The 16477-nt window shown below is 42.8% G+C and overlaps 1 protein-coding gene across 1 annotated transcript; it reads right to left on the bottom strand.

The window, feature by feature from the left end:
- Nucleotides 1–556: 556 nt before the first annotated feature.
- LOC138192984 (NLR family CARD domain-containing protein 3-like) lies at nt 557–6548 on the bottom strand. Its single transcript, XM_069140739.1, has 9 exons — nt 6485–6548; nt 5808–5921; nt 5197–5251; nt 4830–5052; nt 2768–4544; nt 2506–2679; nt 2208–2381; nt 1258–1304; nt 557–1102 (listed from the first exon to the last, which is right to left on the bottom strand). The coding sequence occupies exons 1-9, from the start codon at nt 6538–6540 to the stop codon at nt 567–569; spliced, it is 3156 nt and encodes a 1051-aa protein (XP_068996840.1). The 5' UTR covers nt 6541–6548; the 3' UTR covers nt 557–566.
- Between the last annotated feature and the right edge of the window lie 9929 nt (nt 6549–16477).

Here is a 16477-nt window from a genome sequence, read left to right as displayed (position 1 = left end):
CACTCCTCCGCAGCTCGTCCAAATATGGTCACTTCTGGCCGAGATGGCGATGGCTGAATGTCATAACGGAGGGTTTAAAACGTCCGTTCACAAACCGACGGATGACGTCGCTGTTGGTTTTCTCACATTAAGAAGCAGAACAGAAGCAGAACCTTTCAGGGAGATCACACAGGAGTGGACTCAGTTTGTTCAAACAACATATTAAACACAACCTGGTCGCAAACACACATTCAATGAAACTTTCTTCAAATATTCACGTTCTATTTCATCAACTCAAACACAGAAAACATCTCAACAAGATTCATGACGAGTGTAAAAGTTATTTTTAGGCCGTCTTGCAGCAGGTTTCTAGAATCTGCTGATGTTTAGCAGCCAAAGAGTTCAGTTTGACCTTCATCTGTCCAGATGGAAGTGAAGGTCAAAGTTCAGAGGTGAGGAGATCATTTCACTACTTCTGACACAAAACATATTCTGACATCACAATCAGTGATTCAACGGTGAACCAAAGAGAAACTTTGTCCACAGTCAACATTTAAAGCTGCTGTCACTTCCACAGACTCTTCGTCCTACAGAGAACACAGAGACACTGAGGAACCATCTGACAATAACCCAAATCCAGGATACAGAGGTTCAGTGAATGTGGTGTTGAAGGTGTGGAGGTGGATCAGAGTGTCAGAGGAGATGCTGTAGAAGGACAGAGTGCCAGCAGGACAGTCCACATACACTGCTACTCTGTTAGAGACAGAGGAGGAGGAGGAGATTAATGTTACTCTGTTATTGTGCCAGGCAGCGTAACGACCACTATTGGAGCAGAACAGACTCCAGGACTGATCGTTCCTTCCAAACCTGAGGTCATCACTGATTCCTCTCCTTCTGATTCCTCTGTAACTCACTGTTATATTAAGCTTTCCTCTCCTCTCGACCTCCCAGCAACAGCGACCAGTCAGACCAGTTCTACAGAGCAGCTGCCACCAGTAGTCAAATCTGTCTGGATGATCAGGATATGACTGATCTTCTGCCACCAGCGTCACCTTCCTGTTGTTGTCAGACAGTTTAAGGTTTCTGTTTACTGAGTTTGTGTCCAGTTCAAGTTCACAGAAATCTGATGGAGAGAAAAAGACACGACACAGCTGCAGTTTATCATCTGACACATCTGATGGCTTTTTTCTTTCTTTACTTACTGACTTGTTGTTCATTCATAGAAAGTTTAATGATGATACTTTTGTCAGGCTTCTCTTGTGTATCAGTCAAACTTACACTTCCTCAGACCAGGTTTCAACCACTGCTCTCCACCATGGTCCACCCTGGAGGAAGAAACACAGTCACAATGACTTTCTATCCAACAGGAGTCCTAACTGCTGTCCAACATGAAGCAGAGTTCCTCAGTTTGTCAGTGAGACACAGAAACAGGCTGAAACTGAGTGTCAACTGTCTCTCTGATGGTTTCACTGCTGTCTGTGAGGAAAACACCTGAAGAAGGAGTGATGTAGGAATAATCGGAGAACTCGGTCTCCACTGATCTGCTCTGTTTTTAATGATGTCCTCCCACATGTGAAATATTGGTCTCTGCATGTTGTCCCTTAAAATGAACAGTTTGACCAATATTCACATGAACAGCTGAACTGTTTTCAGACTGTTCACAGATCAGTCCAATCACCACATTCAGTTGGTTTGTATAATTTACATGTTCAGAATCGATGGAGGGAGTCAGCTGTAGAGACTGAAGCTCTGGGAGGAAAAGTTGTAACTCTGGACTGAAAAATAAAATTGACTTGATTTTAGAACTTCATATACAAACAACTGTATTTCAGAGTGAAGGCTGAGGCCGAACTTTGAGTCCTGAACTTCAAAAATTTGTCTGAACAGAAGTTAATCTCATTATGTTTGTTAGTTGTTGAGATGAATCAGTTTGGACCAAAGTGGTGATCGACTGATGAGCACTGTCGTCCCTACAGCCAGGCTGATAACATGGTTCAAGGTGAGAAGGATCTGACACATACTTCACAGTGTTTCTAATGAATAGCTGTTTCCATTTGATAAAAGGCTTCTGAGGATCCACATGTTTCCTAACTCAGACCTCCTCACTCCTCTGAACAGAAACAAGAGAAACAAGCCATCCTTCATGATGATGGGCCTGAGCAACAACACATGAAGTCAAATCAATGAGACAAACCTGCACTGTGTGAGCTCTGGTTGTCTGTCCATACCTGAGAGTGTCCAGTCTCCAGTGAGGATCCTCCAGACCAGCAGACAGCAGCTTCACTCCTGAGTCTCCCGGATGATTGTAGCTCAGGTCCAGCTCTCTCAGATGGGAGGGGTTGGAGCTCAGAGCTGAGGCCAGAGAAGCACAGCCTTCCTCTGAGATCAGACAACCTGACAGACTGGAGTCAAGAAAAATATCATGAACACCAGAAACAAGAAGGAAAATCCTACAGATGTTGAACAGCTGCACCAACATGAACCTTAAGGATAATTTAAGTGATCAACAACCAGCTGTTTCCTGACCTGAGAGTCTCCAGTTTACAGTGAGGACTCTCCAGACCAGCAGACAGCAGCTTCACTCCTGAATCCTGCAGGTCGTTGTTACTCAGGTCCAGCTCTCTCAGACAGGAGGACTGGGAGCTGAGAACTGAGGACAGAGCTTCACAGCTTCTCTCTGACAGCTTACAGCCAGCCAGCCTAGAGAAGAATTAACAATGAACACAAACTGTTTGATTTGTCATTTACAAAATGAAACATGTTTGAAATGGTTCATAAATCCTCGTACAGAGCTTTGTTGGAGGCTTTGACCACTGGCAGCAGCCTCAGAAAAGCCTCTTCTGAAACAGAGTATTTTTTCAGGTCAAACACGTCCAGATGTTCTTCTGATGACAATAAGATGAAGCCCAGAGCTGACCACTGAGCAGGAGACAATTTATCTTTGGCGAGACGACCTGAACTCAGGGACTGTTGGAGCTCCTCCAATAGAGAACGATCATTCAGTTCATTCAGACAGTGGAACAGGTTGATGCTTCTCTCTGCAGACAGATTATCACTTATCTTTTTCTTGATGTACTGGACTGTTTCCTGATTGGTCAGTGAGCTACTTCTTGTCTGTGTCAGCAAGCCTCGTAGGAGAATCTGATTGGTCGGCAGTGAAAGACCCAGAAGGAAGCGGAGGAACAAGTCCAGGTGTCCATTTGGACTCTTTAAAGCTTTGTCCACAGCACTCTGATAGAAAAATGTTGGATCAGGTTTCTCTTCTCTTTGTTCTTCCAGAAGGTTGACAGCAGAGTTGATGAAGGTCAGGTGGACGTGAAGAGCAGCCAGAAACTCTTGAACACTCAGATGGACAAAGCAGAACACCTGGTTCTGGTATAGCCCGCTCTCCTCTTTAAAGATCTGGGTGAACACTCCTGAGTACACTGAGGCTGCTCTGATATCGATGTCACACTCTGTCAGGTCGGATTCATAGAAGATCAGGTTTCCTTTCTGCAGCTGCTCAAAAGCCAGTTTTCCCAGAGACTCCATCATCTTCCTGCTCTTTTCATTCCAGTGTGGATCTGTCTCAGCTCCTCCATCAAACTTGACCTGCTTCACTTTGGCCTGAACCACCAGGAAGTGGATGAACATCTCTGTCAGGGTCTTGGGCAGCTCTCCTCCATCTCTGCTTTTCAACATGTCCTCCAGAACTGTAGCAGTGATCCAGCAGAAGACCGGGATGTGGCACATGATGTGGAGGCTTCGGGATGTCTTGATGTGGGAGATGATGCTGCTGGCCTGCTCCTCATCTCTGAACCGCTTCCTGAAGTATTCCTCCTTCTGCCGGTCAATGAACCCTCTGACCTCTGTCACCATGCCGACACACTCAGCAGGGATCTGATTGGCCGCTGCAGGTCGTGTGGTTATCCAGAGGCGAGCGGAGGGAAGCAGTTTCCCCCTGATGAGGTTGGTCAGCAGCACATCCACTGAGGTGGACTCTGTAACATCAGTCAGGATCTCATTGTTGTGGAAGTCCAGAGGAAGTCGACACTCATCCAGACCGTCAAAGATGAACACAACCTGGCAGTGTTCAAAGCTGCAGATTCCTGCTGCTTTGGTTTCAGTGAAGAAGAGATGAACCAGTTCCACCAAACTAAACTTTCTCTCTTTCAGCACATTCAGCTCTCTGAAAGTGAACGGAAACATGAACTGGATGTTCTGGTTGGTTTTGTCTTCAGCCCAGTCCAGACTGAACTTCTGTGTTAACACTGTCTTCCCGATGCCAGCCACTCCCTTTGTCAGCACTGTTCTGATTGGTTCATGTCTTCCAGGTGGGTCTTTAAAGATGTGTTCTTGTCTGATGGTTGTTTCTGGTCTGTCTGGTTTCCTGGATGTTGTTTCAATCTGTCTGACCTCATGTTCATCATTGACCTCTGCGGTCCCTCCTTCTGTGATGTACAGCTCTGTGTACATCTCATTCAGAAGGGTTCGGTTTCCTGCTTTAGAAATCCCCTCAAACACACTCTGGAACTTCTTCCTCAGGTTTGTTTTAAGATGTTGTTGACACACTGCAGCATTCCTTCCTAAACAAACAAACAAACAAACAAACAAACAAACAAACAAACAAACAAACAAGTGAATGTCTTCGTAAACCTGAAAATAAACTTTTTAACATTGTAAATATTTTGTCACCATGAAATCAATTCTGCACATCAGTTGTGGACAAACAGTTTCTGACTATTTTCAGTCCACAAGAATTCACAGATGTGATGAAGATGTTTGCATCATATTAACAGCAGAGTTTGGAAATCTAAGTTTCTCCCATGTTTCCTCTTTCCATCATGTTCCAGCTGTTAAAATCCTCTTACTGCTCTGCAGACAGTCAGCCAGCTCCTCCTGCTTCAGTCTCCTCAGGAAGTGTAGTGTGATCTTCAAAAATGACTCTCTGCTCCTCCTCTGCTCTTCATCCTCACCCTCCAACACCTCATCCTCACCCTGACTCTCTAAGCATTCTGGGTAGTCTGGACTCAGAATTTTATGCATCTTCTTCAGCTCATTCTTTACAAAACTGATCATGTTCTCCTCCAGCAGCTGAAACAGAGAAATATATCAACTTTAATGCACAGAAGGTATCAGATCATTTTAAATATGGACTGAAATCCTGCTGGTCTACAGAGTGCAGCAGGGAAAATGTACGTATTGGTAATTCACTCTTTAGTTTGTGTGTTTACACACCAGAAATGTGGAGTCCAGGTTTGTTTCAGGAATGTCTGAGTCCTGCTGATAAACTCTGTAAAGTCAACATCAAAACAGAAGATGTTTGGTCAGAATTAATCCAGGAACATAAAGTAAAGAGACTTCATGTTTTTAGTTACCAAGATATCCAACACCTGACAGAAGCTGAACAGAAAGACAAAACATCCATTTTAAATTGCTAATCCAATCAGACGCCAGTATTTCTCATTCTTCCCTTTGATCATCAGACTTTTATCAACCTTCGGATTTAGTGGGTTTAAATCCTGCAGGTGATGTGCAGGAGATTCTCTGTTGCTACTTTATGATTCAGAAAAACTCACTCAAAGCTCAGCCTGTCAATAATGGTGATGTCTGGAGTTTAGTTATTGGAACGTCATCGACTCTCCAGACTCTCAGAATGTGTGATTTGGATCAGATGCTCAATAGTTACAACTCAGGATAAAATGTCAAGTGTGAACGTGCTTTAAAAATGAGTAATAAAATCTTGAAATCATTTCTGAAATGTAGAGAGAGCTGGTTTAATCAGCTTAACAAGCAGCTGCCTGAATACAGGTCCGGGTAGAAATCGTCATTGTTTTTTACATTATTACCTTTGTTGAACAGACTGGCGTCCATCTTTGAATGTAAGAGGTTGGTCCCTAGACCAGTCACTCTTCATGGACACACAGCTCGGTGCAGGAGAATCTGGTTCCTGCTGAAGGATCCTGATGGAAACAGAGATGTGTAGCTTTCAGTTTTTACCCTGCAGATTGTGTGTTTTGTTGGATGCTAACAGAAACATGAATACATCGAGTGTGTTTCCATGAACCTGCAGTTCCAACAAACTGGCATTGCTGAACTAAAGAGACTAAAGAATCTGAGTCTGATGTCCTTTGATACTCTGAGCTGAGGTGATCCCACCCCTGTGACCTTTGACCATTTTCTTCTTGTGGGTCTCTTTAATTTAATCTTCACTGTCAGGTCAAACATGATGGCCTGCTCTGAGGTTTCTGACTGTAGGACCATGTCACGCAGGGTTACTTGTTACAGACAATTCTTCCTCCTCTCCAGCTCCCTGAAGAGATTTCCTTCTGAATCTCTGTGTGAAGACAGTTGGGTTCCTTTCAACGAACATACAGACTCAACTGCCTGAGATCATCTGTCCAAGCTGCCAACTGTCTCTCCAGATGTCTCCAATCTTCTATCGAGGTGAATAATAAGTTCAACACAAAGACGTTATGACATCAGGAGGGTTTGAAACCAAAAGACAAACTTTAAACATTATTACCTTTGTTTAACAGAGTCGTGTCCATCTTTGAAGTCAATAGACCCGGCTCTCTTCATGGACACACAGCTGGGAACAGGTCCAGGTCCAGGTCCAGGTCCAGGTCCAGCAGGTCTGAGCTGCTGCTTTGTTCTTCAACAGAACACACACAGAGCTCTGAGTGAGAATAATGATGGTGCAGTGATGTGAGTGCTGAGCTGTGACGTGGAGAAGAGTCGTGGACAGTTCGAGACGGTCGTCTCACCTCTGAGCTTCGGTCCGGCTCTCATGTTCCCCACACAGAGTGGTTTTAGAGGGACGGACTCCCTCCTTTCTGTCCTTCCACTGATCCATAGCAGAACCCACAGCTTCACACAAACACAACAACCTGCTCAGTACGTACAACAACAGCACAGAACACATTAGTTCTCATCACTGTCTGAAACATGGCTCTAAAACTCAGGACCGACAGACACTTTGCTGCAAACACATTATAATCCTGTCGTCACTGTTCTTCTCTCAGTGCTGCATAAACATGTCACAGTCACAACATTTGGTGTGGCATAAAATGTAAAATCCTAAATTTCATTTCAGCAACCAGAAATATGATAAATTTGTTCCTCTTGCTCCATTTTTTTTTTTTTCACATTTTCGAACAAACTTGGTATTTGTTTTGGTCACTAAAGGAATGAAATGTGTGATTCTAGTTTGTCCAATGTGCTGAAAAACAAAAGGCATTCAGGGAAAATCTGGGTGTGAAGAGGAAATAAAAGCCTGTGTGGTGGCGGACGTGGTTAGCTCAGCTGCAGGGGGGGAGAGAGTGAGGGAGTGGTTCAGGGAACGGTGCCGGGAGGAGGATAATTGGCGCAGCCGAACTGAATCGGGGGGAATTGGTTTCTCCCCTTATATAAGTAAGCAGGACCTGGTGAGGAGGGAGGAGGAGAAGCAGCCTGGGAACGGACGCTCGGAGGCAAGGTCTGAGCGCCGACACCGTGTTCAGCAGAGGGTGTACCGCAGTGTGGATTGAACAATAAAGCGAAACCATAAACCGATCTTTGTGACTCAGCGTGTTGTCGTTTGTCTCCAAGGTACCCCCATGGTAACTCAGACTTGCCATAGCTTGATTTTTTCAGTGGAGAAATATGTCTTTAAATATGATGACACGAACCAGGATAATTCCTCTTTTTGATTTCCTCTGTGGGACCCTGACAGCTGAGAAACCACACAGCTCCTCTCCACCTTCGGCCACTTCTGGTCCTTCTAAAGGAATTTTGGACCTTTTGAAAAATCGACTCTGCAAAAGGTGCTGCAGAGAAAACGTGTGCGTTCCAGCCGTGACTGAAGAGTTAAACGGGAAACACAGTGAAGTTGATCCAATCTGTCAGACAAGTTCAGACACGGTTTGCATTTTATCAGCTGACTAGATTAAAGGTCGAATTCCAGTCAGACTGCTGCCAGTTTTATTCAGAAAATCATTTTACAATCATTCTACTTTAACTCGCGGACAAACTCAACTGCATGTTTGAAATAAATGGACTGAGACAGAAAATCAGGATCAAGAAAGACCTCTACGGTCGAGTCAGTGATCCAACAGGTCAGAGTTCATCAGACATGTACAGATTTCTCTGGGAGGATTCTCACCTGCTCGACTTCAGGTCCACTTCCAGACACTTTCCACCTGCATGTGTGGAGGAAACATTCGGAGAGAAGAAGCTGCTCGTTGTCCCTCGTCAGTCCTGGTGTCTGAGAGCGTTTGATCTGAGGACCCTGTCATTTACTCATAACTTCAGAGTCGGAGTCTAAAAGCATCAGAGTGACGTCAGAACCAATCTAACCTGGCAGAGACATCCCACATCACATAATGGAGCTCTGTTATCTGTCCACTAGATGGAGCTGACAAACCAACCAAAGATCAGCACAGAGACATGAGATGAAGCAGCAGCAGCAGTTTGGACCACATACAGGACTGTATGTTGGACATGTTGGTTTGTTATGAAGCAGAAAGCAGCCTGAGCTTCCTGCCAGGAACCTGAAATCTGGTCCTCAGTCCTGGTTCCAGGTGTCTGTCTCCATCTTTGAAGAAGATAGGTCTAGCCATTGACCGGTCACTTTTCATGGACACACAGCTGGGAACAGGTCCAGGTCCAGGTCCAGGTCCAGCAGGTCTGAGCTGCTGCTTTGTTCTTCAACAGAACACACACAGAGCTCTGAGTGAGAATAATGATGGTGCGGTGATGTGAGTGCTGAGCTGTGACGTGGAGAAGAGTCGTGGACAGTTAGAGACGGTCATCTCACCTCTGAGCTCCGGTCCGGCTCTCATGTTCCCCACACAGAGTGGTTTTAGAGGGACGGACTCCCTCCTCTCTGTCCTTCCACTGATCCATAGCAGAGCCCACAGCTTCACACAAACACAACAACCTGCTCAGTACGTACAACAACATTCACACTACAACAGTGTCACTCTGGATTCCACCACCAGAGGACGCCAAAGTAAATACAGTTCAGATCACGTTCAGATTTCCACTGAGGATGGATGTTAGGATGTTATGAACTCTCTTCATTTCTATCCAGGTGTGTTTTCTGATCTATTTGGTAAAAGTTATGTTTCACTTGTTTAAAGGGAGGTGATGTGATGAATTCAGGCAGAAGTGAATGAAATCCTCACCAGGTCAATTCAGATCCCATCACAGAGTTGTTCTGCCTTCACCTGCAGAGGAAACACGGGGAGAGAAGCTGCTGCTGATTCTGCTTCATCATCAGTCTGACGCCTTCATCATCCTCTCAGAACCTCAATGTCAAAGACTGGAAACTTCAAGATGACAGAAAACCAGAGTTCATCTCCGATCACAAAAAAATAAAATATCTCAGTGTAAAATCTGTTTCCACTGTTTATCAGTCCAAAGATAAATGTCAATATTTCTATCTGCTACATGAAAGAAGCAAAGTACAGAGAGTCTGTAAAAGTATTAAACCTAAACAGTCTTTAACTTTTCTATAAAAGTTAAGATTTCCTTTTATTTGTCAAATCTGCTACATTTGGAGGAGCTGAGGCTGTTTTTCAGTGACGCCTCCATCTGTGTTGAACCTCAACAAAGAGCTGAGAGAGTCTGAACAGATCCGTGAAAACATTCAACACAGCTGTAGTTTCTAAGAGTCACTGATGTTGAAATATGACGTCAGCGTAAAACATCTTTTTAAACCGTTTCTGTAGTCGTGTCGTATTTTATGTCTTTGCTTGTTTAATCGGTGATGGATGATAACGATGTCATCACAGCAGGTTTTAACATTTTATAGCTGCATTAAAAGAACTTTGAACCTCGCTTTTTAAATTTTTTTTTTTAATAAATACCACATCATCAACAGCAAAACATTCATCAGTGAGACTGTCAGGATCTCTGTCTAACCCTGTGTGTTAACCTTTTGGTTCCCCGATCTCCTCTCCTGATGTGTTCTGTCATTCCCCTGTTTGTTGTTGTTTCCCATGTGCTTTGTGTTTTGGTCTATGTCCTCCTCTGCCCGCCTCCAGACACCTCCCAGGTACCAGGTGGGGTGATCGGACGGACTGACGCAGGTCTAAAATATAGATTTTTTTATTTTAATAAATAAAAAACCAACAGCAGCTATTATAAACTTTATCAACAAAGTTGTAGCTGATGAGTTGTCAATAATTCTGAAAGCTGCATTTGTTTGATACAGACTTCAGTTTTTGTTCATTAGGAGCTATTTTCAGCTGGAAACAAACTGTAGACTCGGTGTCCACACAGCAGAAAAACATTTAAATTCAACAATTTTTGTTACCTAGGGTACCTGGAGTATTGCGTATACCTAAAAGGAGTCTCGTGCCCCTGGTACCTTATGAAGAGCATCTTTCCCCTGGTATCCTAAGAGGAGCTTCGTGGCCTTGGTACCCTAAGAGGAGGTTTGTGCCTCTGGTACTCTATGAGGAGCTTTGTGCCCCAGGTATCCGAAGAGGATGTTCGTGCCTCTGGTACCCAAACAGGAGCTTCGTGTCCCTGGTACCCGAACAGGAGTGTTGTGGCCCTGGTACCCGAAGAGGAGCTTCGTGCCCCAAGGTACCTTAAGAGGAAGTTTGAGCCTCTGGTACCCTAAGAAGAGCACCGTGCCTCTATGAGGAATTTTGTGACCCAGGTACCCTACAAGGAGCTTCCTGCCCCTGGTACCCTAAGAGGAGCTTCTTTCCCCTGGTACCCTAAGAGGAGCTTCGTGCCATTGGTACCCTAAGAGGAGCTTCGTGCCATTGGTACCCTAAGAGGAGCTTCGTGCCATTGGTATCCTAAGAGGAGCTTCGTGCCATTGGTATCCTAAGAGGAGCTTCGTGCCCCTGGTACCCTATGAGTAGCTTTGTGCCCCTTCGGCCCCTCTGCCGGCAGTGTGTCCGCCGGTAGAGTGTCCGCCGCCACCGCCAGTTCACCACTCAGCGTAAGTTCTGTGTCCTTGTTATAATTATACTAGATAACCTTTCCAGAGGTAGTTCAGAGGAAAATGCTCCGTTAACCGCGGATTTTTTTTATGCATCTCAATATAGCTACGATAAGGAACTATAACATATGTAACTTTATTTTACATGTCGGGGTGATGGTAAACATGGACCAGAGGAGATCTAATCCTCCCGATTAATGAGGGTTGTTGTTTTTGTACTCCGGTGTAATGTTACAATCACCGACCCTCTCGGTTATATGTACCGGTACCGGTCCGGATAAACGAGCCCGACTACATGTGCAAAGAGCAGGTGGAGGTGGAGGTGGAGGGACATCAGTGAAAGAGAAAGACTTTTGGCTTGACCTGAGCAGGTTCAAAGTTTGAATTGACATGTGATGTAATGAATTGATGTGATGTAATGAATTGATGTGATATAATGAATTGATGTGTCCAGTTTGACTCCTGTGTTACAGCTCGGGGGACAAGCTTCATTTATATGCATCTGTATGTTTCACTCATTGGACAAATAAATTCTGATTCTATTCTGTTTTCATAAAGCAGGCTGCTCCATCCAGCAGAGAGACAGAGGACCAGTGGGACATCACGCATAAAGTCACCGAGAGGTTGGATGTCAGACGGACCGCTCAGTGGGGAAAAGAACTGCAGCCACAGGACTGTCCTACAGGACACTGAACACCTTCCAGCGAGTGGGCGGAGCTTCAGCTCCTTCAGGACACGCCCCCTCAGTCTCAGAGCAGAGAAGACTGATGATTTTCTCACGATTTCAAAGCCCAATTTAACAAACTTGTCTGTGTTTTTTTTCATTCAAATTTAGATGGGTAGTTAACAACCCATACTTCTGTGGTGTGATGAACTTAAAACTCATTTTCATTTCTACTTTACAGCATCTTTAATCACAGGGCAATCACTAGCCAAGCACTGTAGGCGGGCAGCATATAAATGCTGGTGGGGATTCCATTAGCTCTCCCCTGACGTCAAACGTATGTCCCGTTTCCGGTCTACCTGACTTCCACCGCTGTTGCAGACGATCTCTTTGGCTCCCCCCATCCTGCACAGGTGACACCCGCAGATCACTGTCGCTGCCATTAGCAGGGTTACATGCCCTCCTCTCCCCTTCTGGATCGGACAAACGTTGCCTGATCGGCACGTGATTTCATTATGTTAGTTTTATAAACTTTAGTGGTAACTATTATTATTCTGTTAACTTAATGTTCATTCTATATCACAGGGGACTTTTGGCGGGGTCGGTGCGTAGCTTTGCCAGAAAGTTTCTCCAGCTAACCCTGCTCACTCTTAAGGAGCTGCTGCTTTGCCTGCTGGGCTTCATTTGACCCTGCCCTGCTTTGTATCCGGTGCCTGACGCTGCTCATCTACTGGCTTTTCTGACTCTCCACAGCACTGCGGCCCTGCTTAGTGCTGTTTCATGTCAATGCTGTTGATTTAATGGAGAAAACTACTTGGAGCTTAAGCCGTTTTTAACTGCGTGTACTCTGACAAGGGAGGTTTAGGCCCACCGGTAATTTTGTTTAAGTAAATTGGGTATCTGATCTTCCCACCTGGATGACCAGCCAGTGAATAATTTTTGGGGGGTTTGTTTTCTCTTTTGTGCCTCCTCTTTTTGGGATCCTCATCTTTAATGGTGCACCTCTCCACTGATAAGCCGCAGCCCTGATCATCTCTTTAAATAATTGAATAGGTTTAGGCTCTTTTATTAGGAGTTACTGCTTAAAATTATATTTTATTGAACCAGTGTTGAATATTAATTTTGTCATAATAAAGAATAATTGTTTGTAATGGAACCATGTCTCCTGCTCATCAGTATAATGAACCTGAGTGCCTTCAGAGTTCTTGATACTTGTGGGGCAAAACTTATTCTTTAGGTGAAATTCCTAAGGTGGCGTTGTCGTACTCTTATTAATAATAATGATTAATGTCCTCAAAACTCTAACCACACCCTGTTCTCGCCACAATCACATCTATAATTCATACCTCTGATTTAAATTCACCCCTACAGTTAATTTAGATTCACCAATTAATCTAGAATTAAACATAGAACCAGCCCTGTGTCATGATGGATGATGAGTTATTTCAACAGGTTGTCTAGTGTCAAGTCGCTGGCTCATATTTAGTCATAGTGGATCACCATGGTAGCCTATGCTGCAGGAAAAGTGTCCAAGACTGGATCAAACTGGTTAAATAGCTTGCCCCCTGACCAAACATTTCTCTGTGAAAAAAAATGACATCATCATTCATTCATAATATTGAGGACATGAGTGCAGATTGAAAGTTCCAAACAGAGAAAGAGTGTTTAAAGACTGCTAAAAAATGTTTTAGTCTGGCTGATGAAATCTTGCCAAAGTGATGTGCTGCTGAGGGACTGCTTTATCTGTGTAGTCTTTCTAAAACGTATATCACACAGCACACTCATTGAAGCCAAGTCTGTCACACTATGCATTGGTCAAAGGTGTCTGGCAATAGGCATGTACCTTTATTATCTGTGATGCTGACAATTAAAAAAAAAAAATATATATATATTTTTAGAAAGAACACGCACGAGTTGCTGTTCCACCGCTGCCTTGATCAGTTAGTTAGTTTGTGTTATTGTGTGACTTTGGTGTTATTTTTATTAGTTCTGTTTTCTACTGTATTTTCTGTGTCAGAATAACGATGACAATAAATCAGTGCATTTCATTTCCTTAAAAGCTGCTCTTTATGCATCCAGCATAGCCACATATTTCACCCAGCAAGCAGTCCATCGATATGTCAGACACTTAACATGTCATATCATCGTTTCGTGCCACGGACTGGTGTTTCAGGTTTTATAGCCATCTGAACAAAATGTACTAAACCTTTTGCAAATGCATTCTTTTACTGCTCTCATTGTTCTTCCTGTAAAGTACAGCCCCTGTGTGCAGATTACTGGAAGTTATATGTGTAACTATACTTCTTGATCAACAAGTACAGAACCTGATTGTCAACATTCTTATTGTGCCAGCAAACACACATTTTATCAGATATCAGCGGCATCCTGTCTGCCACCTCTCAGGATATTGAAGAAGCATGTACTTGAATGTTTTGTTTTATTTTTGTCACGAGCTATGTATTCACAAAACTGGATCATTTCACTGCAGCTGGGAAATACAAGGAGACAAAACTGTCTTTATGTATTCTCGGAGAGGCATTTTATTGAAACAGGCCTGTGTTTAAAAATTGGTTGAGTAACATTCAGTAATACTTAACAAACTACCCTGAGTGATTCATTCTATTGGGTTAGTGATATTTTATTAGCTTAGTTGATTAAATCTATTTCACCCCATGTATGAAACAGAAAAGTGTAGCATGAACTTTTAAATGTTTTTCACAGATTTTTTTGCTATGTTTATATTGTGCAACTGTCTATGTTTTTTTTTACCGAGAAATAGGCGTCGGGTCGATTTTGTAATGGTGCATGTCATACGCGGTCTGTGTGACTACTTTGGCCTGTCAACATGGGCGGCAAAATGACTTGCAAAATGTTTAATTTAAAGGAACTTTTTAGTTGCTTTCAAAAACTCCCTTTTCAAGTTAATTTTGAAGTCTTACTAACCTTTTGGGGATATTTCATTATCTGTAACTTATCATCTGTTGAATTCTGGATTGCTTTGAATTGATTTTTGTTACACAATCTCATTTCTAGAGTCTTGTGTCATCATTTATGTCAAATAATTATTGACCAATTTTTTATTTGACAATATTTATGACAATATACTGTATTTGAGGTTCACTTGCTTTTGCTGAGGCTTTTGGACAGCGTGTGCTGTGTAATGATTTAAGCCAAAGAGGATTCATCATTGACAGTTGAAACACAAGTCAGTCTGGTGATGAAAACCATGTGAGACAAATGTCCAGAGCAAGCAAGCAAGTTTAGATTTTTTTATTGTCATCAGCTGTTACCAAATTTAAAAAAATTTAACTTTTAAGCTCAATTTCACACAATTAATTGTTTGATTTTATTATTGTTACGTGATGTTTCATACTTTTTGAATTCCTTCCCCGCTCCGATTCCAGATGTTCTTCATGATAGCCTTATCGTGATATGTTTGTTGTCCAAAACAGCACTCATACATATGCTGGCAAACACGTCAGAGGATTGTAGTGACACTCATCAGCAATGACACATTACAACCGTCTCAACTTAAACAATAAGGGAAAGACAAAATCCAGTAATGAGATAATACAGTAACATATATGTTGATAACAAGAAAATGTCTCTTATCAATGTTTGAACAACCTGGAAATGAATTTTGTGCTTCAATTCACTGATGAGGTCCTGTGTGTTGTGTTTTTGTCAAATAAGGGTACAGGTAATGGATACAATACCTGCAGTTGTTGGCTATTTTGGAAACAGTCGGAGCAGCCATTTTGAAAAGGTTAAATGGCTAATTAGAGCTTTCTCCTTTTAACTGTCACTTATATTTGAATGGAGAACTTGACTTGTCTCCATTTTGGTAAATGTGCCTTTGTGTATTGTTTTTTCTCTTTGGACAACTGGGTCAGTTTAAATGCCATTTGTCACTTAATGGTTCAATGTTAAACGATTTAGAGATTTTTTTTATTTATAGCTGCATTTGGTTTATAGTCCGGGCATTATCACTCCTATCATGTGTCTTTACCTGCTCCCCATGTAGTGGGCGAGAGTTCATTGTTGACACACTGACAGTTTTTTATAGTTTTACTTAAATTCATTTGACTTTTTCCCCATTTGACCTTTTTTCTGTGATGTTGACCTCATTTAGAAAGTCTCTTGAATGCCTCCTCTAGTTTCTTTAGTAAACTGTAACAACACAAGAACAGGAGGTGTAAGCTGTGTGAGTTTACACATACACCTTTCACTCTACTATGTCAGCGTCATGTTTTGTCTCGCCCAGGTGTAAAAAGTAAGGTGCCTAAGGTTCGGCCACCAATATGCTTACGTTTACAAAAAGATGATGTTTTAATGAGATAATTGAGTTTAGTTTATGGACAAAAACTACCTGGTTAGAGTTAGGAACAGATCATGGTTGCAGTCAAATTTGATAATTTTACTGAGGTAACGTTTCATACGTCACAGAAGTGATGAGTAAGTTAAATTCATTATGTTTGCAAGTTAAATTTGTTATGTAATGCAAGCAACTTACTTACAAAAGAGACCAATGTTGGGTTTTGCTTTGTCGTGGACTCTTGACTAATTTTTTTAAATGAGTTCTGAGGAGCTGTGTTGCATATTTTTACTGTCAACAGCTACCACTATGCTGGTGTGAATTCCTGGCAGCATACACAACTAGGCCACTGGGAGAGGAATGTTGTCCTGCACACATTTATAGACAGGCTACACTTCCATCCTCTCTGATAAGTAAGGGCTGCGTACTTCCTTGTTTGCTTTGTATGTCACCTGCTGTCACTGCAGACTCACCTGCAAGGTTGCCAAGTGGGAAAAAGAGACGGTTGATGAAGTAAGATAGGCAGAAGTATTTGACAAGAGGCGTGACGAGAGAAGAGAAATAACAAAAGAGGCGGTCAATCCCATCACTTTGCATA

Source organism: Embiotoca jacksoni, unplaced genomic scaffold (assembly GCF_022577435.1).
Source record: "Embiotoca jacksoni isolate LCO1_2020_lvr unplaced genomic scaffold, fEmbJac1.0.p SCAF_9, whole genome shotgun sequence".
In the NCBI taxonomy this organism is placed as follows: domain Eukaryota; kingdom Metazoa; phylum Chordata; class Actinopteri; family Embiotocidae; genus Embiotoca; species Embiotoca jacksoni.
Note: the sequence above shows the minus strand (reverse complement) of the source record. Positions and strands in the feature narration are given on the sequence as shown.